We start from the raw sequence: 24,656 nt of genomic DNA, 5'->3' as shown, positions 1-24,656 counted from the left end.
AGATTTGAATATTCAATAAAACCTACCCTCCGTTATTGTGCATTTTAAGCATCACTGATATAACATTAGGTCTGAGGAAAGATTGCTTATTACAATAATACACTTAAAAAAATTTCTTTAGGGGTAAATGTAAAGGTTTGTTAAATATACTTATGCTGTTACTAATCGTGCATTTAAGACTAAACATTGCAGGGTCATAAATAGACTACAAAGTATATAGTTGTAGGATATTGCTCCATTAAACTACTTTACTTTAAAAGTCCCTAGGTACACTGAAAATATTACCATAAATAGCAAAATACTTAGTTCAGTTCTGTCTCACTACCATCTGTGTCTTCCTTCATGCTAAATTTGCTACTGGTCAGGTATAGGGCATACTGGGCTTCTAGGGCAAGTTGTAAAGTTGAAAATATTCATGCTTCGATGGGAAGATACACAACCCAATTACTACAAACAGTACAATAACCACCATCTCCTGATAAAGAAAATTTGAAAAGCAATCAAGTTTTTAAAAATAAGTTCTTCAAAAACTAATTAAAGTAAAATGTTATATCCACAGTTAGAATTAAAACATACAAATTGAAAATACCACAGCCAATGCACCATTTACATAGTAATAAATGTTTAAGAAATGAGTGAATAAACACGATGGGATTAATCTGTTCTAAAAGTAAAGTACTATTGCCTGTGATTTACAGTATGGTAATGCTAAATTGAAATTTTAATACTTAGTTTAGAGATTATAAAAATCTAAGGAAAGACTAGGAGGAAAGGTTTGCTCACTATAAAAGAAGCGGGAAAATACGTATTGATTGAAATTATGCTGTTTAAGAAGGAAACCTATCAAATGGTTATAGGAGGCGGCAGTATGGAACGTTTTTCTTAATTCCTTTTTTTTTTCTCCATTATCTGAAACACTTCCCAAATATTTACTCAAGTGTAGAAAAAGAGGCAAATAAAATTGGACAGTTAAAACAGCAGCATCTTTCCTGCAGGACTGTCCAGAAACCATCTGGAAGATTTATCTGTTATCCTCCAAATTAAAAAAAAAAATCAAAGCAGGCTCTAATTGTTAGAGGGGTCTGAAGAGTATTTAGGTGAAACCAAATTCTTTCCTCTTTGTGGCCCTCACTCTTTAACTTGCATTCATAAAATCCCTACTAGGTAGTGATCCGCTCACTGATTAAATCCTCCAGGGTTAGAGAACTCACCACTCCTCTGACACAGTAATTCTTTAAAAAACTGTTTAAGAATTCTTACTTTAGGAAATTACAACGACATTTTTATTCTTAATCATCCTTCTCACTGGTCTGTCCTTCAGAGGAAACACAGGAAATCTAGTCCTTCCTTCACAGATACTGTAACTAGACACAACCCCCAGATATATATCTCTAAGGTCGTTTTGCTCATTAAGCACTGCAGTTCTTTTAATCCAGTGTGGTTCCTGCAGTCAGGTATAAACTCCCTTTACCACCCCGGCTGCCCTCCACCATGAATACCCCAACTCGGTATTTCTCAAAATTGAGCATGCCTCACAGTCCCCCAGAAGGCTTGTGTGAAGATTACTGGGCCCAACTCCCAGAATTTCTGATTCAGTAAGTGCTCTGTGGAGCTTAAGAAGTGTAATCTTAGGTAAACCCCCCAGTGACACTGATGGGGCTGGTTTACAGACTACAATCTGAGAACCCACCACTGCTCTAGCCCGTCAGTCCTTCAACATCTCACCACAGCGGTCTCCAGGCCAGCTGAGCACAGACCTCCCCTCACTCCTCCTCGGGTCTGAACTCTGAGTGCAAACTTCAGATGGCAGGAGCTCCCTTGGTAGCCACATGGTGATGGTGGTTCATAAAGGTCACAGTTAACACAACCACTCAAATCCTCTTCAGTAACTCTTGCTAAACCACTCAAATCCTCTTCAGTAACTCTTGCTAATGACCTAAATATCCTATTTTACTTATGACCTTGCATTTTTGGATGGAACTGGAAAATATTCATTTAACTGTAATCAAGTCAAATGTTTTAGCTTTTTGAGTTGAATTGTGACTTGAGATCGGATAAGGAATTCAAAAGAGATTCCAGGTTAGAATAATAGTGGAAGCAAGGTTCAATGAGGGCTGCTGGATATGTTGTGTATTTTGTGCACTGCACAAAGACATGCAGCTATGGGAATGAGCAGACTGTAATACAGCTTTGGCTTTGTTCCTGGAGCACTGGCCCTGGCACAAGGGGATAGGATGGGGGCCGCTTTCAACCCACTGGCACAAAAGAAGTGTCCTTTTGTAATCTGAACAAAGGCACAGATACGCTAGCAAAGTATAAAGCCTTTTTTTGAAGATTCTTCAGGTTTTGTTAGGATAGGACTAGCCCATCCGGAATAGATGCTCAGGCACAGCAGTGGGCATGACTATTTGCTGAAAGAAATCTTGCATGCAGGCTGAAAGCGGAAAACAGATAAAAGCAGCATCAGAGCCGTGCCCCTGCTTTGTTTGCTCCCATCGTCCTGCAGGAGTCCGGAGGCTCCTTCGCAGAAACACAGGACCCTGCAGTTTGAAAACTGTTGCTACACAGAAGTCAGTGGGCTTAGAAGGCTGGAAAGGTGAAGCTGACTCAAGTGTGCAAGGGCACTAAATGCTGGGAATAAAGAGAGAGGTTTGATCAGGGGTTTAACACAACACCGAGAGAAAAGCAATCTCTCTCTCTCTCTCTCTCTCTCTCTTTTTTTTTTTAAGACATCTATCTTTTGTCTTCAAGTAGGGACAATTATTTCATTAAGGAAATCATAATCTCAAACATGCCCAGTAGAGGTTTACCGTTATACTAGACTAAAATCTTCCCGAATGAACAACAGGGAAAGCAACAGCTGTACAAAACTCATGCAGTTGCCTTAAACACAGCGGTCCCCTCTACTTCTCCTTTATGGCTCTACAACTAGCGAGTCAAACTTTCATTTATCATTTATAGAGAGTTCTTTAATGAAGTTCCCTGAAAAAAGAGTGAAGAAAGGCCACAAATCTTCTACTTTGGATGCATAATGTATTAAATCGTTTGCAAAATGATACTTAAATATTTATTTATGGGTCAAAAGAAACCTTCATGTTCTATTAGTATGTAAGAAGAATTAAAATAGTTCTTTGAAAAGGAGGAGATCTAACATATGTGGGTCAAGGAGATTAAGAGAGTACAAATTTCCAGGTATAAAATAAATCACGGAGACTCAAAGTACAGCGTAGGGAATAGAGTCAATAACACTACAACACTGTATGGTGAGAGAGGTGACTACATTTATTTTGGGCAACACTGAGCAGCATATAGAATTACTGAATCGATATGCTGTATACCTGATACAGTGTAACACTGTATGTTAATTATGCTTTAATAAAATATAAATAGACTTGATTAAAAGCAGTTGTCTTTTAACACCTCAGTGGGTTAAGCCGCTGCCTTCCGCTCAGGTCATGATCCCAGGGTCCCGGGATGGAGTCCTGCATCGGGCTCTTTGTTCAGCAGGGAGCCTGCTTCTCTCTCCCCACCTCTGCCTGCCACTCTGCCTGCTTGTGTGCTCTCTCTGACAAATAAATAAATAAATAAATAAATAAATAAAAACATTAAAAAAAAAAGGCAATTGTCTCAATGGATCTCATATAGGATCTGGCAACAGACTAGAAGTTTGTCACGTTATTGATAAGAAAGGCTGGAAGAGGAAAAGAAGTTACTATTTTTTTTTCTTAGAAGTATTTATTATCAAGAGATGTCAACATTATGGAGAATGGAATTAGACTCCCCACATGTACAAAAGGAGGCCAAGAGACAGTCAGCGGGTCGCAATGAAACACCTTGGCCCCATACAAGCCTCATTTTATAAGTCAAGGATGACTGTTGCTGAGCTGCCTGCAGCCAAGTAAAAACAAAACAAGCAAAACCTCTATATAAAATAAAATGGTTTATACAACTTTATCTAATAAAAGGGGCATTTTCATTTTGTAATCTTTTAAGTAATATCAATACTATTTTTATGAAGTTTTTAAATGTAAAGCACAATAAAGAATAAAATTATAACTAAAACATTTTACAATTAACTCTTTTGGTTAAAAACAGGTAAACGTGTGTATTTGTGTAAAATGTTCTCTGCCAACTCCTGGAAAGCTTGACTTAATTTTAAAAAGAAGGCACTACGTTGGTTTTTATTTAATAGGGCTTAAATCACATAAATAAAAGGTGATAGGTACCTTGTAGGAATCTGACCAGAGACTTACACAGAAGTCAGCCTTGGGAAAGGTTAACTAAGGTTTAGAGTGACTTTTTTTTTAATGTTAAAATCCTTGTATAAAACAAAGATTTGAATAAGTGAAAAAGATAGCAAATGTCATTGGTGTTTATAAGAATGAATAGGAGCCTAATAGTTTTTTTTGTTGTTGTTGTTGTTAAGATTTTATTTATTTACCTGAGAGAGAGAGAGCCAAGGAGAGGGGCGAGGGTCAGAGGGAGAAGCAGACTCCCCACTGAGCAGGGAGCCTGAGATACAAGATATGATAGGAGACTCGATCCCAGGACTCTGGGATCATAACCTGAATGGAAGGCAGATGCTAAACCAACTGAGTCATCCTGCCACTCCTAGGAGCCCAATAGTTACCATGCTTTCTCCTTGGATTAGAAGGGGTATGGCCCTCACTCTTTGATTGGTAGTATCCAGTGAATTCATGGATGCCAGGAGGGGAGCGAGGCATCTCATAGTGTGTGTGACACAGAGGGCAATTCAATCAATATTTACTGATGAAAAACTAAATTCAAAATTATATCTTAAAAAATGAATCTCTTTTAGAAGCTGAAGCTACCTATTCCAAGTTATAGGTGTATAATTTGTGTGTCTCATCCATAAATCACCTCAAATCTTATAAGTTATTAAACTGAATGGAAAAAAAATCTAGGAACATGAATACTAAAGGTGAATGATAATGGCTAAGTTTCCCAAGTTTTCACTGAGACACAAAGGCAGCCCAAGGTCAAACTAAGCACTTATAAAAATTTTTCAAATTTATTTAATATAAAAATGTCAGGTCATTCTTAAAAAGAAAATTTTTACCCTATGTTTATCCAAACCAAATTGAGACAAAGGTTTCTGAGCACTGTTCACAGTCTCACCAACATGACAGATCAGAATAGTTAATATCAGTAGATTCAATGTAACTGATTATTTTTTTCTGACAGTTCTGACTAGTGGAGTGGATGGCTTATGATAAGTCTCTTTGTTTTTATTTCTATTCCTCACTTTAAAGGCTAAAAAAAAGAGTTATGTTTTAATTTTTCCATGAAAAACAATAATTTGTGTTAAGATATTAATAACGAGGGTAACAATAAAATGCAGATATTTCAGAAAAACTTATCTACTGTTGTTGCAATAAAGCAATTTACCAAAACATTACATTTTTGAATACAATTATGACCCAAAGCCATAGCCAGTAAAATTAAAACTTACTAGGAAAAAAATACGACACTCAGGATCGGGAGAGTCTGAATTCTGTCCTCATCACTACTCGCCCAACCATGGAGCCCTTTCGGGTCTCAGGGATGCCTTCTGTGGAACAAGGATGTTATATGGATTGGACGAGTTCTACAGCACCTATGACTCCGACTGCTTCTAACATTTTTGTAATCCTTTGCATTAAATCAACCAGTTGACAAGCAAAGCTACACAACTGCTGGTATTTCCTACCCAGATTTTCCTGCTAGAGAGTTAGAAAATGGTACATTACTGATGTTTATTGGACAGTACGATCCTAGAAATATTCTTGCTTTAGGTGAAAAGTTTTCTTTGGCTTTTCCCCTCTTACCTGAAGGAAGAAGGAAAAGGTCCTGTCCTGAGGATGGTCGGCTGTTGGAGCCGGGAGGTTTTGAGTGTTCAATGAGGCTGTGCCTTGCGGGAGGTGGGGGAGGTGGGAGGGATGGGGGGAGGGCATCAAAAGCATCTTCACCTGCATTTGAAGAAAGGTCAATATCAACAGCAGAACTTCATTAATGAAAACACAGCATCGGGCCAAAGTTATGATTGATTTTCTCTTGCTGCTCATAAAGAACTTCACCTGCAGGGTTTATCTCGCAGTTTACCAGCTTTGAGAACGAAAGCTGCTTATTTTCTGGGAGTGTCTGAAGAGAAACATAGGCACACAAACACACATGTACATGTGCTAACTTTTCAAACTCCTAGGCCTTTCTGGTAAAAAGCACCACTGCAGGTTGTGAAAGAGCTTATTATCTACTTGTAACCTTTATCATGTTAAGACACGAAGTTTGAACTAAAAATTATTATAGGTCATACCATCAAAACAGAACTTCTTATGTAACAATAAGAGTTCACAGCCTCTTACTAGAAAATCACACTGTGCACAAGAAATTTAATGTCACAGAATAGATTATCTTTTAAACTTTATTCTTCAGGATTTTAATTCATTTAAACTAATGTTCCATATATTTCATTGTCAAAATACAGAAAATGTACCTATAGTAGAGGAATGTATTTTTCTATTTATCAGATATCTCTAAAGAGGAACAGTTAAATACAGAACTCTCTCCTGTGGTCCCCAAACTACTTATATTTGCATATTTCCCAGCTTTAGTAACTACAGAATATTGTAGCATGCTTTTATGTCTACTTATTTTCCCTTGCCACATCTTACTACTCTACTCATATTTTCCCCATCTCAATTCTTTAAAACAATAAAACTGCAATGTATGTATTTTTGTAAGTAATCTCAAATACTCTGTGAATAAAACGGGGTATAAGCAAACACCTACATATTCCAATAATAAAAATTCATGTATTTAAATTTATTGACTTAAGCCAAAGGTATATTTTAGAGAGAAATAGTTTTTATCATCCATCTAACTTGCCTTACAAAACATATTCAAAGTATTTTCTCTAATGATCATAAGTCTTTTCCTAACTTAAAATATTTGAAGGTATGGGGAGGGGGGAAGAGAGCTTTGCTATCCTTCCAACCTTCAGCGATCTGCTACACTCATTATCTTATTCATCCAAATCTTTTTTTTCAGCCCCTAAATGTCAGGTACCATGCTAGGCACATGGGTAATGTGAAGATCAAAATCACAAGGCCCTGATGCAAGGAGCTTAGATTCCACAAGAAGATCTAAGAAAAACTCACAAAGAGGTATGATTCACAGGTGAGAGGGTCTCAGGTCTCACAGAGAGAGCTCTGCATTGTCAGGGGGACAGGAAAAGTAGAAAGCGGTATTCAGCCAGGTGTTACAAGAACAGAGAGGCCTGGCTATCAGAGGCTCAAAAACATTTACTCATTAAATGCAAGGACGGTGTCTTCCAGACAGAGGGAATAGCATAAAGAGTATTAATAAAGCATGAGATGTGTGTGAAGAGCGAGAGGAAGGTTGAGTTACAAAGACAGGCTGGAGCACTGATCTGCATTGTCTGATTCGGTAGTCACCGTCCGTATACGGCTGCTTCGTTCAAATTAAAAGTCAGTTCCCTCCACAGTCGCACAGGTGAATGTATAGATTCTTTACATCACCACATAAAGTTCCACTGGAAAATGCTGATCTAGGTCATTTAGACTTGGGTAACAAGTCAAAAACCGGCACGCAGGAAGAAGTGGGAGGGAGGAAAAACCAAAACAAAACAGGAACACCCCATAGGTAAAGAAGTTAGCAGTTGCCTGTAATTGACGTAGGTGGGAATGAAGCACTGAGCACGGAAGGCGCGGGAGCCAAAGACACTGCAATTACACAACTAGAAACACGAGGTGATGGTGTTGGGAAGACATCAAAAGGGTCATTTGACAGTTCTGGGTGTCTAGCAATCGATTCAGGAAAGCTTATAGATGGACCTTCATCAGACGTTATGTTATGGTGACTTGTTACTGTGAAGCCTGAAGGTGTGCGGAGATTCTGTCTTCCTCTAGAAACAGGGTGAGAAGCTTCCTACCTAGATTTAATAAACACAGATACCAGCACCAGCCAGCTTTTACATACACGTGTACCTCCACACATGCACACACACATGTACACACACACACTTTTTATCAAAATTCAAACCAAGAAGACGGAGATTCTCTGTATGTGTAATTGCAGTGATTATAAGACAGTTCTTTACAATAGAATATTTAATTTCCCATAATGTAATTAGCTAAGTAAGTGGAAAGGGGCCATGTTATGCTGAAAGAAAGAGTAAGTACACATTCATTAGGAATTGTACTTCAAGAAAATCTCAGATGAGCACTTCAGGTCTACTAGAACACAAGGGCTCAGGGGAAGAAAGGATGCTCTCACAGGTTTTTAGACTGCATTTAGTAAGTGAAGAGAGGACTTGATAAAATGCAGATTGATGGGCAGCCCTGTACACCACTGCTTCAATTATGTAAATGGAATGAACCCGAGAGCCACCACTACCTAGAGAAGCCATTCTAATTCAGACAAATTCATACCCTTGTAAGTCTGTGTTACACTGAAATCTGGTAATTCAGATATTAACTGAAAGAAAAGGCAGGGTGACTTGTTTGAAAATTGTTTTAAAGGTTTCAACCTAATGGAGGGATGAGAAGATCATAATCAGAGGGTGTCCTGTTGAGTGAAGAACCATGCTTTGGATTGTCCCGAGTTGGAGGCCTGGCAGGTGGTAATGGCACTGGATCAGAGGCTGAGTCAAAAACATCTCCTAGAGGATAACACAAAATCTTAATGTATTTTCAGTACAACAATGGCATGGAATTTTGCCTTTAAATTCTGACCATTAAGATGTAGAACACAAAGAGAATACGTTTTATACATACCCTTTAAATATATGCCTAATTCAGGGATGTTTGATTTCTTCATCTCTGAAGATGTACCATGGGTTCCATTCAATATACAGTGACCATTATCACAAGACCTAAGGCGGAGATCAAAGGACAAAAATCATAAGGAAAACTATTTTCTTTTTAAAAGTAATTTGGAGGGTGATAGGAACTAGGAATCCTGCTCATATGCTAAAGCTTGAAATTAAATATAATTTCCTTTTTTGGAAATTTTTACAAAGAAGAAGTAAATATCTTATGGAAAACAATCTTTTTTTAAAGTGAAATCAAGAATTACAAAGGCCACAAAAATTACTGATAAGCTAAACAAATCTGTGAAAATTAACATATATTTGGACAAGTTCAATGATACCTTGTCAAGTTTTTGCAGTAAAACATGTAGTAAGGCTAAAATAAATATGTAATAGTCCCAATGACTTATTTGTTGATGGTATGTAACATAGTATTTCTGTAATTTAAGCTTTCCTTATAGTAAACTAGAGCCCATCAAAGAAGAATTATTAAATGTTCTGAAATTTCATTAAAATTCTGATCGGCATATTTGAAGACCTAGAGTCTATGTTAGAATTTCACTACTGCTATGACCGAAACTCCTAGCACTTCGGATAGCTGTAGAGAACAGACTTTGGCAAAGGCCTTGGGTATACAACAAACATTTTAATCTGTTTGTCTGCAAAGGATAATACTTATTTAAAAAGTATTTTTATTGTTTGTATTAATATACTGGAATCCTACCATTTGCATAATGGACAAAACTGGGGTATTAGAAGATAGCAGGAAGAGAAAGTACAAAGCACATTTTGTCTTGAGAATATAGCTGTGTAACAATGAACTCTCTGCTCACCAAGTTATTCTGTTCACAAAAAGCTATAGGAAGCAGAGTTTATATTTTTCTTTACTCTGGTTTACTCTAAATTCTTGGGGCATAGTAAAAGTACATACATAATCGAGGAGATAGTGGACATTTAAATAGTTACTGCAAGAGCGCTTCATCTGAAATTCATTTCCATTCTCTCTGGTGGCCACGTCTGTTTCAGGGGCCAGAGATGGTTCATTTAAAAATAGTTATCATGTATTGAATTTTCATAATAATGATGGGATTTTTACTGAAACTGAATTGAATTATTCATCTACTTTTTAACTCTTTCCACATATTGACAATTTATTTCTTCTGATGTTCCAAAGGGGGAAAACGTATTGGGAAAGGAAATGTTTAAGCTTAACGAGTGCTCTGTGGAGGACATAAGTTACTTCATCCATCGGCTTTCGAGAACAAATTAGATAAAAAATCCACTCCAATTAAGTTTAGGGATTATCAACATTTATTACTTCTCTGTAACAATAGGAAGATAGTAATGGTGGTCATAATTCAAATTTATTTTCAGGATTTGGGAAGCCTGCCACCAAAAATCTCATCCAATATGATCTGACAATTAAAATTTAAAGCATTTAAATTATACCTCTCATTTCTTCAGCAATGGGAAAAAAAAAATGAAATCCCAAGGAAACCAAAAAAGCTCATCTTATTTCAGTCTTTAAAAATTACTATCCATTTGTCAGGGCCAAAAGGACTAAAAATTGTGACAATTTGTATTTGATGTGAAGGAATAACTTCCCTCTCTATAAAGAGTAGTAGACATTTGGTTCTTCTGATACAACAAATTGCCTCGCAGTTATTTATCTTCTCAATGATACCGTTTTATCAACAAATGTCTTAGACACCACTGATTAGCAAGAAATGCTTTGGTTTTCTTGTTGTGAAATCTGAAGCCCTAGATGCAGAATGTTAGTAATTCCGGTGAAGAATACTACAGAGTGTTGATAATTCTAACCAGGATCACTCATGTAGACAGCTCTCTGGTGAAAATGAAGATTTGCTCCTCTTTTCCAAGTATTGCATTTTCACCTCCATGTGATACTCAAAGAAAGGCACTAAAACATTTTTTGGATCTTTCATCTGTAAAGAAGGAAACACTTCACTCATAAAATGCTTTCCACTGATTGACCTGACCTTGAAAAGGAAATAGCACACAAAGTAGAGATGGCAGAGATGGCTGAAGTGCTGGGCAGTTCTAGCCTCAATCAAGAGCTGCTGGAAGGCAGGAAGGCTGGGCCACTATCCACGGTCGACCCCTACACTATGTGCTGAGCATCGCTCCAGGGATTCCATCTCACAAAGGCAGTAAACTCACAAAGAAAGTTTTAAAACCGGGATTTGACTTACTGAGTACCTCACGTAAGTCAGATGAGAGAAAAGAAAAATACTTGAGATTACAGATGACTAAATCAATTATGAAGGGAAGAATCACCCTTCTACTTAAGCACCTACTAATATTTCAATATAGGCCACCCATTTTTAATAACTGTTATATACCTCAGTGGGGCTGCCACTTCAAAGACCAAGGATGCCTCCGTTATGAGGAGAACAAACAACTGACAAGAAGAAAAAAAAAAGATGCTATTTCTCACAATCTTATTCAATCTAAGGAAAAGTAAAATAGTTTCTGATTTAAAAAAAAAATAGCTAAGGGAAATACTTTTTTTTTTCTTTTTACTTTAAGATCTGACGAGTAAAAGTAGGTAGCATATCAAGAAGGGAAATGAATATATACTAGTGAAATGAAAAAAATCCTAAGGAAGGTTCAGTAATACTTTAGTGTCTGAGCACTGATTTTCTTCGTGAGATATGGGCTTAGAACTGATAGAATGCACCAAAAATAGTGTATTGAAAATGGATGAATTAATCGCCACAATAGGTAATATACAGCAAAGCCTTATTAGGCTATGACGTGTTTTTGGGGGGCAGGGTGAGAGAAGAGCAACAAAATGTTCCATTAGATTTACTAGTCAATTAATTTAGCTAAATGACTTTCTGATTCATGAGAAATCTGCATCTTTTAGTACTCTCTGAAAATAATGTAGAAAATCATATATAGGAAGAAGGGGCTTTGACCAAGAAATAAGGATTTTTAATTAAATACATGTGATTCAGCTGCTTAAAAACAAAAACCACATATGATCATGCTTATGCAGGTATGAGGTGATAAAATGCTGCCCATATGCTTACCTAGGAGGAGGTTTTACGTTATGGCAATGAGATGGTTGTGAATTCAGGGAGACAGGATGGGATGAAGGAATCTTGTATTCATCGTCATCTTCCTCTACTGGGTCTCTGGTTTTCTCTGAAAGGGAATTTGCTAATGGGCCAGTACACCTACCAGAGAGGGAAGAAAATCCAGTCTGCTTTAAGCATAGCAATTCAGAATAGGCAAGTCAGATGTGATATAATCAAATCAAAAGAGCCATTTTGTCACTTGTATTCATTTTTCAATTACAGGCTAACATCAGAAGGACTGTTCTTCTACTAAATATAGATGAAAAGGATTCTTCAATCTTTTGCTAAGATTCTATGGAAATAAAAGAATTTTCATACTTATAATTTTAAATGGCACAGTAAGAAAAACTAGTATCCTGTCAAATTAGAAAGGTCTTGAAGTTAAAAGAGAATGTGTAAAATTATCTAAACCAAAGCTATTAAAATATTAACATTTTGTTCCAATTTAACTTAAATGGGTAAATTAAGATAATAAGTATATACACATGGTAGTTTTATGTATTAACGAAGTCTTTATAGAAAGGTCAAACTTTCTGTCTCTTGTGAATATTACCTATAAGCTGAAAAAAAAAAATCCAGTTCAATTATATGAATTCCTTCTCCTGTGAAGTTCAAGTACAATTCAAATTGTTAATTTTTTTCCCCAAGAACTACTAAGAACTAAAAATGATTGGAACAATTAGAAGTAGATAATAAGCAAACTTATTAAGTCTTTGAGGTATAGTACATTATTTTGATGGCTTCAATTCTCTGGCTAAATAAAAAAGAACAAAGACGAGTACAACAATCGCCTAATACCAAAAGAAATTTTCAAGTATTTTACTCATCCATGAGAGTAAATAAAAAAAATAAAACAAAGCCAAACAAGGAAACAAAACCTGGCTGATTTTCACAGTCATTGCTAATGGAGTTTAATCTAATCCTTGATTGTGCAAGTGAAAAATATAAAGTAATAACACATGAACCTACCCTAACTTTCTGATACCCAACCAATTTGCAAGACACTGTTGGTATATATAAACCCAAAGCTTTTGTTAATCATGGTGAAACCTTGGTTTCATTAAAGGTTTTTTTTTTTGTTGTTTTTTAAATGTCTGTGACTGCAATTTTGAAGCACCTTCTGTAGAGGGAGCAAAAGCCCTTTGGTATATGTGCCATCGACCCTGAAATAACTTTTTCATTCTGATTTCTTCTCACTAGTTAGAATGAGAAAAATTTTAAGGGCTTTTCTTTGTGCCCATTACAAGAAGACATTGTGAAAAACGTTTATGTTTTCAAGTTTCTACTCGTATTTGAATCCTAAGAAACTTCATAGATTAAAGAGAAATCTCTCCTAAGACTTTTCAAAAGCATATTTTTGCCTGTCTTTGAAGACTTTTTCAGTACTGATTTTTGAATTCTTGTTTGTTTGAAAAATCTCCAAGTTCAAACGACAGTTTATAGTCAGGTGAAAGCACAGTGACACAGTGACAAAAAGCCTGCCGTCACTGCCCAGAGCCCAAGCTAATGACCAGAGGGTTACAACACCTCCTGTGGTGTAACCTTAGAAGAGGTATGTATATTCCAAACGAAGGCGGGGAGTACGTGGACTGCCAAATGGGGACCTGATGGGTATTGGGGTAGGAATTTCAAACATGACCTTTCTATGAAGTCTTATAAGCACGGACATCGATTTACCTAACTCAAGGATCGGAATGGGTTCTATCGACAAATGAAACAATATACATCCCTTCTATATCCTAATATACTTTCATTCATAATGAATCCTTCTTTCCTTTGCAATTCAGGCATATCTTGTATAAAAGAAAAAGACGTATTAACCAAATGTTCAACAAAATCAATGTCAGAAATCTGCCATCTGCCTGTTGTGTTACTTCCAAAGATTTAAGAGTTCCCAAAGAAGCACTACACATTGAGACAAGAATGGACGGTTTTTGAAATCACATCTGTCATGACTGAGTCTCTTCAGTGATAAAGAATTTCATCTGGGTAACTCCTGCCCCTACTCTTTTGCTTTGCTGCAAATCAACAGATGGAATATTTCAAGAAAATTAAAAGTAAAGCCTACCTAAGACTTTATGGAATAATAAAGGCTTACTGCTAAAATTTACTAAACATAGATTATTAGCTTAAATGGATTTTAGTGGATTATATCCAGAAGTGGAAAATGTCTTCAACTGGCATTTGTATCCAAATCCAAAAAAGTGATTAAATATCCCATTTATCACCATTTTAATAAGTTTGAAAATGAAATTTTATTTTTCTTCTTTGTGTTTTTAAGGCAAACTTCTTGTATCAGTATAATATTCTACTTCAATAAGCCAGTTTATAAGAATATCATTCTAATGCATTTTTAAAATTGTTTGAAAGATTTATCTTATTTATTTTACAGAGGGAGAGAGTGCATGGGGGAGGGACAGAAGGAGAGGGAGAGAGAAAATTTTTTTTTTTAAGATTTTATTTATTTGACAGAGAGTGAGAGATCACAAGTAGGCAGAGAGACAGGGGAGGGGAAGCAGGCTCCTTGCGGAGCAGAGAGCCCAACATGGGGCTCGATCCTAGGACCCTGGGATCATGACCTGAGCAGAAGGCAGAGGCTTTAACCCACTGAGCCACCCATGTGCCCCGAGGGAGAGAGAAATTTTAGCAGACTCTGTGCTCAGCAGGGAGCACGATGCCGATGCCGGGCCAGAGCTCGCAATCCTGAGATCACGACCCAAGCTGAAAACCAAGAGTCAGATGCTTAATGGGATGTTTAATCAGCGATGCCACACAATGCCCTCCCTCCAGTATATTTTATTCAGCATAAATTTTTATATCAAATTAACCTCATACAGTTTTTTTAAATATTTTTATTAATTTTTCAGAGAAAGAGAGAGAGAGAGAGCACACGCACAAGCAGAGGGAATGGCAGGCAGAGGGAGAAGCAGGCTCCTTGTTGGGCAAGGAGGAGCCCAATGCTGGACTTGATCCCAGGACTCTGGGATCGTGACCTGAGCTGAAGGCAGATGCTTAACTGACAGAGCTACACAGGTGTCCCTAATCTTATCTAGTTCTGAAGGTAAAAATCAAAGCAGTTTCTATCATAAAAAACAGCAATGTACAGTATGGACTTTGGGTGATTATGTGTCAATACAGGTTCAGCCGTTTTAACAAAGGTACCCACTATGGTGGAAGATGTTGATGATGGAAAGATGAGGCATGTGTGGGGGTAGTCAGTATAAGGGAAACTGCTGTACCTTTGCTTTAATTTTGCTGTGAATCTAAAAAAAAATAAAGTCTCTAATTACTCTAAACTTCTCTAAAACATGAAATTTTATAAAAAAGAGAAGGTGCAAATAAGATAAAGAATTTGTATATAAGATACCAAAAGAGAAATCTCGATTCATGTAAATAATTACACTTCTTGTAGTTATATGTTGGATTTTTTTTTCCCCTTCACAAACTAATTCAAAAAGTAGGTTCAATTTTACTTGCCACTAAATAAGTGGTAAAAGAATTAGTTTCACAATTTTCATTGGCTATCATGTATGTTTAGTTTTGGCAGTGGAGAAAATACCTAACTTATGGGACTCAAGAAAATTTTCAGTCATTGATATGGCTTCTGAGAAATGTTTAGGATATCAGAGGAACGAAACAGAGCAAATTATATTTGGCTGGTTCGAAGTTAAAGCTGCAAGTAAACCATCTTATCATTAACACCCATTACTTCATTCCCTTTATATTATCATCATACCCAGAGTGGAGTGCTTTGCACTGTGGCTGTCATTTGGAAGTTAATACGCTGGTAATGTACAAGGACACATCCTCTCAAAGATGCACAGCCATTCTCTCCCCAACCCGCACCTCTTGTTAAACTCACTGTACGTTAGTTATCGGAGCCTTCAGTGAGAAACACATCCATTTTCTGCAAGTGTACACTTGAAACAAACCAAGAATATATTTTCCAACACTGTTCTTAGTGATTTGTACATTTCAACACAAACTCACAGACACACTCCTCCACAGCATTTTATATTCTTGGTGTAAGGCACATAATCAGAGGGGTGAACTGCGTATCCCACTGGCTTTATTTATGTAACTTATAACTCTAATACCACCATTGCCATGTGCTTCCTTTCCTTCAATTGAACAATTCTTGATAACTCACTTAGTCCATCAACTTTTCCAGAAAAAAGGCAAAGTAGAAATGTTCATTTTCACCATCTATGAACCCCCTGTGACACTGCCTGACAAAACAATTTTCTTTCAACTTTAATTTGTTCAATGATATGTATTTGGTACACGTTCTTTCACTGACGTTGTGTTTTCTATATATTCACCTACACCTGCCATCTATTTCTGTCCTGAACTGCAAAATGCTTAAGGGTCAACAAAGGCCTGGCATGGTATGTAACCAGGGGAGTACTCACAGCTTTTAGACAAAAATGAGTGATTATCGGAGAAACAGATGACCAAGCTGTTAAGGGGAAAAGAATGATCATTTTCAGGATTCTTTCATAATCTAGAAAAGGATTTTGATATATTATTTATATATTATTTTATATATTGTTTTCTACATGTAAGAAGGTTTATTTAATCACATCTGAAGGCAAGGTTTTAAAAAATAACTTTTCTTAAAACTGACTCTTCAGAACCTGCTGTATACATTAGTCCATATTTCTTATATTAATTATCACAAGCCTAACAGGGAAAATACTTAACTCCCAGAAATCATAGCCTTGGTAAGTGGTGACACTAAATAAAGTTCTCTTTGAAATGATGGCATATATGCCGCAAAATATTAACTTCCCCAGTATATCAGAGTGTTTTATAATACATACTGATTTCGAGGTTTCTTTCAGGACATCAAGAAAAGTTGGTGTGGCATACTATCACGTTTAACAAACCTTTCCTGTAAGCTTTAATTATAAGCATTTCATGGACTTGAATATAAATTGGAGAAACAAATTTTAAGTTGTATTTTTAAGTTAACTTATTCAGAACCAATGTCCACCTCTAAAATTTTTAGGGGAACCACTTTAGGAATCAAAAAGGTATGAGGAAACACATACTCTTCTTGAGAATCTACTTTTCCAGTATATGTTGTATATGAAAGACTTCAGATCATTTCATTCACGTTGATCTAGCTTTATAGTTTTACACTTCGACTTATACATAGACCACTTCACGATGATATTTAAAGTGGTATCATTCGTAATCACCAAAAACTAGAAACAACCCAAATGTCCCTCAATGGAGGTGGATAACCAAGCCCCAGTATGTCTTACAATGGAATACTTGCTCTGGTGCAAGACAAGGAAGAAACTATTGATACACTTGATAACATGGATGAATCTCAAATGCATTACACTAAGTAGAAAGAAGCCAGAATCAAAGGACTAGGTACCACGTGATTCCATTTACATGACCTCCTAGAAGAGGCAAAACTGTATGGACATAAATTAGATGGGTAATTTCCACGGGTTTGGGATGAAAGGAACTGACATAAGGCACAAGGGGACTTTCTGGAGTGATGGAACTGTCCTGTATCTTGATTGTGGCGGTAATTGCGTGGCCCTGCATTAGAACTCACAAAGCTGGATTCTGCTGTACATAAATTATGCTTTAACCAAGGAAAATTTTCATTTTAAAATTAAGAATTCACTTTGACTCACTTTAAATATTAGTGATAAGCATCTTTCACAAATATGCTGAATATTCTTAGTGGCCTTCAAATAACTTTTTGAATTCTACAGGAGATGACAGAAATCTTAACAGAAACTGAGAAATGCTTGAATGTGTGGAATATGCAAAGAGGCCCTCACTTAATATGAAAATGAAATCTCATTCTAACCCCACATGTTTTTTTTATCAATGAATTGATATGTTCACGGAGAAATGGAGAATATATGAGAGATTAGACGAAAAAGAGACAGTATAAGGAATATATTTTACATTGTATATTTAAATAGCACCCAATGGCTCACCTTTCTTTTTTTTTGAGATGGAGAGAGGGAGAGAGAGAGAGCGTACGCAGGGGGAGGAACAGAGGGAAAGGGATAGAGTCTCACGCAGGCCACACACTCAGCACAGAATCCAAAGTGTGCGCTCGATCTCAGGACCCCAAGATCATGACCTGAGCTAAAATCAAGTCAGACACTCAACTAACTGAGCCACCCAGGCAGCCCTAATGGCTCACATTTCTAAGGCTATCTAATTTTTTATGATCATAAATGAGTTCTTTTTGTAAATTATAAGTAACAGGTTGGTCAGACCACTAGGGCTACTGTTGTATCAGTTCTCATCATAGTTTTTAATCAGAGAAAATTAAAGATTAGTGGAATCAGTGGCATTCCCTCTGTCCAGATTATAGCCATCCACCAAATATTGCTTTCCACAAAAGATGAGAAGGGATTGCCATTCTGTGTGAATTTAGAAATTATAATACTATAATAAAAAGGAGAAAAATAATATTCATACATCTTTTGTACACTTTCCACACATTATTGCTTTTTCTGTTGAGACTGGTTTAAAATGATAGACTTGCAACTCTCAACTGTTTTTTCATCAATGTTTCAACAAGTAGGTTGTAGGGATTCACCAGAAAACCTACGTTAGGATGGTTAAGCTGCTTTGCAGGAGAACTGAACACTTTTTCTTGCATAATCTCATTGATTTACAAATTAAGTATAAGTTTCAAATATTAAGTCATATCAGCAGGTCCCAATCAAGCATTCTGTACGACACAACAAGAGAAGGATGCCGCAGCAATACTACTAGACACGTTGAAAAGAAGGACCCTCTCCACCGTCCCCTATGCATCATGTCAATTGTTACTTATAGAAGACTGTCGTCTTCAGGAATAGTGCACCTTTCCGTTTACTCAAGGTAAAACAAACAAAAAGTGCAGTATCTTGGCAAGCCTTTAAAAGATTTTAAGGTACTAGAGGAAAGTTGGTTCTGAAACTAATAAAGGAGCAATCATATTCAATTCACTTGCTAGGATTAAGAAAATAGAATGGCTCTTAATTACAGCTTAATTTTCCATTAAGAAGTTTTCTACCACATTTTCTTGTATTTAAATCAATAATACTGATTTCTTATCACTGAGAAGGGATTCATGTAAAACTGAAGTACATATTGTCTATACAGATCCTCAAGTGAGCAAAAACAGAACACGTTTTCCTGCTATTTTGATGCTAAGCACACGTAATAAGCCTGGTATGCACCATCTACAAAATGAAAAATTCCAATCCAGCTCATGCTCTTTAAGTGTTTTTAAATGACGATGCGGTATTTGTATTAATCTCTCCCGTGGCTTAGTACTTTTTTCTTCTCTATGTCATCCACTTCCTAGTTAAAAACAAAGCAAAACAAAACAAACCTCCCCCTCTACCATGAATTCACCAGATCATTTCATTCACATTGATCTAGCTTTATAGTTTTACACTTTGACTTATACACAGACCATTCTGGCGAATGTTTAAAGACAATCACAGTCACATGCGCATTCACATGCACAGATACTGATGTTTGGAAGCGTGATCTCTCTGGGAGCAGTCGAGGTGACATTCACAAAGCTACATTTCTAGTTTATTTTCCCTTGCAATTTGGCATATAAATGGAGATTTTTTTTGTAATAACCTACAATGCTTACTAAAATTTTACTCTACAGCAATGTTCTAAACATATTTTCTCCAATTAACATTTCAGGGGTAACTGGTATAGTCTACTTCAAACTAATACTTTAATAGTCATCAATCTATCTATCAAACTAAATTTGAGCATTGGTATGTAGTAATAAGTTTATTGGCTTTTGACAGCACCTACTGAAATATTCACCTGAACATAATACAAGTTTAAGCATAGATGTTATGTTCAATTGTTCCCTCAAAACTTCTTTGTGTGTGTGTAATATGCATCCCAAACTCAGCAGATCCCTAAGTCTCAATTTTACACCTCTGTCCTGTTCCCACATCTGCTCTTTACCAGTCTCCCTCTTTGGAAAGTGGCACTGATTTACTCTGTTTCTTTAGCCAAAAACCTATGTAGGGGTTGTCATTGACGATCATACCTCACAGATATCCAGGTTATTAACAGGTACCATTGGATCAAAATATGCCCCAAAGCTGACCCAGTAACTCCATCACCGTGACTCCAAAGCCCTGACCATCTCTGACCGGTCTACTATATCAGATGACAACAACAGTCACCATTGGTCTCCCTCCTTTCATTTCTGTTGTCCTAGAGACAATTGTCCACAGAGCAGCCAGGAAAATTCTTTAAAAATGCAAATCAGTATCACATCATAATGCCAATCAAAACTTTCTGAAAACCAAACCAAAATTCTCATCTCGGCTTTAAAGGCAGTGTACTATTTAACCCTGGAATACTTTATTCAACTCTAGTCAAATTATTTCAAGACAAAGATAGTTTAGTAAAAATTTACACTACAAAGTAAAAATAACCCACATAGGATTTTTCCACTCTCCCCTAGAAAATAATAAGTACCCATGCTTTAAGCTTTTATTTAAAATTTTACACTTATAGCTAAATATCAATGATGTTAAATAGAAACCATTTGGAAAAACTATTTAAGAAAAAAATATGTACACTAGTACACTATGTACACTAGTACAGTTTCAGCTTGCTTCAACAGAACATTTTTTTAAAAAAATAAATTCTATATTCTTCTAGGTCTCAAGTTATACAATAAAAGTGACATAACTGCAAACATACAGTTTCATAAGAAAGTAACACTATCAGACAGTAGCCTCTTATATCAAGTAAATGGGAATCATGGTAACATCAAATAATTTAACACTTACGCTTTAGTAAATATTTATAACAACACAATGTACATTTAAAAAAATGTAAATGCTAGCTGTGACTTTACTGAATTCAACACTAGGATTTTCAACATTTGTGAGAACTATAAATCTACGTTAGGTAATAATTTGTGATTTTGCTTTGGGCTGATTTTGAAACATGCAGAGAGAGTCTAACATGGAATTAGGTACTTGAACATCCAACATCCCAATTTCATTCCTATTTGCTGAGACCTCTGTTCTATGCCCCTCTAGTGCTAACGGTCCATACTCATTGGACTCTGGTTATATATTTTAATGAGGCCCAAGTAGACCAAACATAAAAAACAAAACCAAACAAAACTAGAGCAGTAATCCAACTCATACTGGCTTCAGCAAAGAGATGCAAACAGCCAACTACAAATGCACACTTAAGTTGCCAAATGTTTCACACATAATTAACATTATAGATGAGCACCCCTTAAAAAACATATTGCACAGAACCCAAAAAGTTGAAGCTCAAAAGTTGATTTTGGAGATCGTTTAAGATAAACAACCCCTTCATTTATCAGATGGAGAAAGTGAAGGCTTGAGAAGTTACCTTGTTCAGGGATAGACAAATACTTAATATGCTGGAGTCACATCTGATTATTTTAATGTTCATTTCAGAATTCCATGCTGGTTTTATAATAATACAGCCCATAAATGATTAAGACAAGTGCTTATTAAAATGTTAAGTAACAAAGAAGGGCATGACATTATCTCTACAATATAATGTAAATCATGTAAAAAAAATCTAAAAAAAAGTCAAAATGTTAAAACTCTGGATGTTGATATTTTGAGTATGCAGATGCTTGTATTTACATATTTATTAATTTTCTTTTTTTCCTACAGTTTCCATATTTTATACAATAAAGAACTGCTACCTATATAGTCAGAATAAAAAACTCTAGAGATAAATGTGACATTAAAAGTCAATACTTGTAAAAAAAAAGTCAACACTTGTATTGTTAATTATGGTTAATTTGCAGCATGCAAAAATCAAAAACTAATTTGCTGTTAAATCTACATTGTTAAAATATTTCTCTGGGTAAGGCAACTGCACTCCTTCCGAGGGAAAAATCAAGAATAAATGGGGACAACATAAAATCCCATGTACTTACAAACTGAGGGACTACAAAAATATTAATAAAATAGATTATGCTATGAATTTATTTTTAACTTATAGGAGAAACAGGTATCTAATATTAAATATATAAGAGGGAAACTACAACTTCTGCTTCTCATTCCACTCAATGGTATGAATTTAGTAAACAGAATATACAAATTTAATTTCTAATTGGCAAATTTTTATTTACTTCATTTTCTGAATTATCAGAGTTAATTGAACTTAGATGTTTTAATACATATGTGTATCTATCTACCTATCTATCATCTATCTATATCCAGAGTTCATGTGAAGCTAGGATATCATAAGTTCTTACTGATTTAGAGCCTACTATACAGAATATGTACATTTGCTTCCAACTTTTATGTCAGCTGCATTATCTGGAAGTTCCCAAAGAAGTTACCACTGGAGAATACTCCAGTTAGCTTAGTTTCCCACTGTCCCCTGTGCCCTGAATGGTGTCACATTTCACACTCTTGCTTCTCCTGTCCACTCCCTTTTTGAACTGTGTCTATTCTCTATGACTTAGGAAATTTCCATCCTCTCTATGAAACATCCTTGGACTTGGAAAGTCTGTAGCAATCTTTCCTCCAAGCATAAGTAAAAACTAACAAGTTAGAAATACAATTTAGTGCATAATGTTCTCTTGGGATTTCATGTATGTTCATTTAATTTCTAAAGTCAGGTGTAAATTTCTTAGGGGCCGGGATTTAGCTTATCCTTCCTTTTGTATTCTTATGGATAGGGGAGGTCAGTAACCAGCAGAGGAAGGACTGAAGATGCTCTAAGACTTTCATTTAGAAGTGAGATCTTAACCAGATAATCAACCAAGTAGCCAGGTACCCTTGGTGTATTTAATACACAGCAAAAAGAGTACAGTGTTATGGAAAAATCAGAAAATTTAAGAAAAAGATTTTTGCCTTTTAAATCTTATAATCTTTTTTTAATATGGGAAAACACTTTAAAATTAGAAGACAGTGGAACAGAGTTCATAGTTAAATGTGTAGGACATAAACTGTAGGAAGAGAAATGAGAATTAGTCTTACCACTTACTATCATTGCTAATGAAGATGTTATACAAGTTTTCATAAAGAAATACAGCCTGAGACATAGACCTTTAGAATAAAGATTCCGAAAGGGTAGTGCATAGGAGGAAACAGCTTGAAAAACTCACCAAACCAGGAAAAAAAAAAAAAAATCAAGACAAAATTGGAGGGCAAGCATTAGGAATTATTTTAGGAAAAATATTTTAGTTGGGTAAAATCCCGTGGATCTTACTGCTAGGAGAAAAGCAGAGAATTAACTTAAAAAGAAAAAAAGAAAAAACAATGCCAGGTTTTAAGTAGGAAAGTAACCTGGGGAAAGCAGAATTTAAATTCATTCAGCTGTGTAAACAAAATATATTACAGAAAAGGCAGGTAGCCTAATTTAACATAAAGAGAAGGAAAATCAGAATCAGAAGACTTGGTTTTATCCTGGTTTAGCTTGGATAGATCTATCACTTAACTGTCCATTATGTCTCATGTCCCCATTTTTCAAATGAGATAACCCAGATTAACTTATTTTTCAGTTAACGGTGATTCACAGACCTGTACCCCTGGGGATAAAAATATATGTTTATAAAAAATAAAAAATTAAAAAAAAAAAAGATTAAAAAAAAATCTGTTGATACGAATTCTAAGATCACGACGTATCATCATGTGTAAGATTCATCCTTTCAGTTGTCCAGCTAGGAGGCAACGGGAAAGATGAGAGGATTATAAAAAAACCTTCAAAGAACAATCAATGGGACTTGGTGGCTGAATGGGTTTGGGAACTGGGAGAGCTGACAGACTCAAAGACTATTTTCTGATATCACACTGGATAGTTGGGATAAATGTGACACCCCTCAGGGAGAGAGGTAAACTGGAGGGGAAAGCTTATTGTGCTACTCTGTTCTCTTCTCGGATACAAAGAAGTTTTCTCTCCCTGAGCAACTTGCTTGAAGTTTAGGTAAGTATCCTAAATGCTGTTACAGCAAAGAACTTTGCTTTGCTTCCCAGCAAAGAACCAGGAAGGATCTTGATTTCTGGTATATTAGTTTATAAATCTCACTGGATCATTTTTATTGATGTGTTTTTATTCACCTTGCACTTTCTGCACTGAGTACCTCACATCCACTATTACCATCACTTAATGCACGGACAAGAGATGTCCAAATTCAACAGAACTCACTTGATGCTAGGGAGGAGAGTGGCTGCGGGAGGAGGAGGAGAAAGCCGGGGAGGAACGTCATATTCTTCACTTCCCAGGTGACCATTGGAAAAGACCTGAAAGGAAATCAAAGGGCTAGTTTAAAATTTAACTTCTGGAGGACCTAAAAACAGTAGCAGCTCTTAGGAAAACTGTAATTTTGAAAAGCATGGGTAATGTCAGTTTATTTAAACAAGCGAAATATCATATAATTTACTTAGGAGTCAGTAGCACCATAGCGATCATTCACCATCACCCAAAGGAGTACGTTATACTTAAAAAATACAATACAACATGATACTTGAACACACTAAGAAGGGATATGTACGATAATTTCTATAAATCTGACACAGGTAGCTAGATACACAGACAGTAACATTTCCCAAATACCAATCAGTTTTTATGGAAAAGTTACCATTCTCTATAGGATTCCGTGAAGAGAAAATGGTACTGGTGCAATTCTTTCAATTCTTGCAAATAAAAGTATTCTAAATTATATCTCTCTGGGGTTAACAGAACATTTTTAAACTTGA

General features: G+C 36.0%; 1 protein-coding gene across 4 annotated transcripts in view; it reads right to left on the bottom strand.

Annotated features, from left to right (window-relative positions):
* The window catches only part of CBLB (Cbl proto-oncogene B), a 222,869-nt gene that overhangs the window by 25,152 nt on the left and 173,061 nt on the right, over positions 1 to 24,656 (bottom strand). Inside the window, exons 13-17 of one of the 4 annotated variants that reach the window (XM_059392040.1) lie at positions 24,106 to 24,200; positions 11,887 to 12,033; positions 8,796 to 8,893; positions 8,549 to 8,680; positions 5,829 to 5,969 (exon numbers count right to left, since the gene is read on the bottom strand). In XM_059392040.1, the coding sequence (XP_059248023.1) occupies positions 5,829 to 5,969; positions 8,549 to 8,680; positions 8,796 to 8,893; positions 11,887 to 12,033; positions 24,106 to 24,200 (613 nt within the window). The remainder of the gene's footprint in view (positions 1 to 5,828; positions 5,970 to 8,548; positions 8,681 to 8,795; positions 8,894 to 11,886; positions 12,034 to 24,105; positions 24,201 to 24,656) is intronic. The other 3 variants (XM_059392041.1, XM_059392042.1, XM_059392039.1) reach the window with 3 other exon arrangements.

Source organism: Mustela nigripes, chromosome 2 (genome assembly GCF_022355385.1).
Source record: "Mustela nigripes isolate SB6536 chromosome 2, MUSNIG.SB6536, whole genome shotgun sequence".
In the NCBI taxonomy this organism is placed as follows: domain Eukaryota; kingdom Metazoa; phylum Chordata; class Mammalia; order Carnivora; family Mustelidae; genus Mustela; species Mustela nigripes.
The sequence above is the reverse complement of the archived record's forward strand: the minus strand, read 5'-3'. Positions and strand labels throughout refer to the sequence as shown.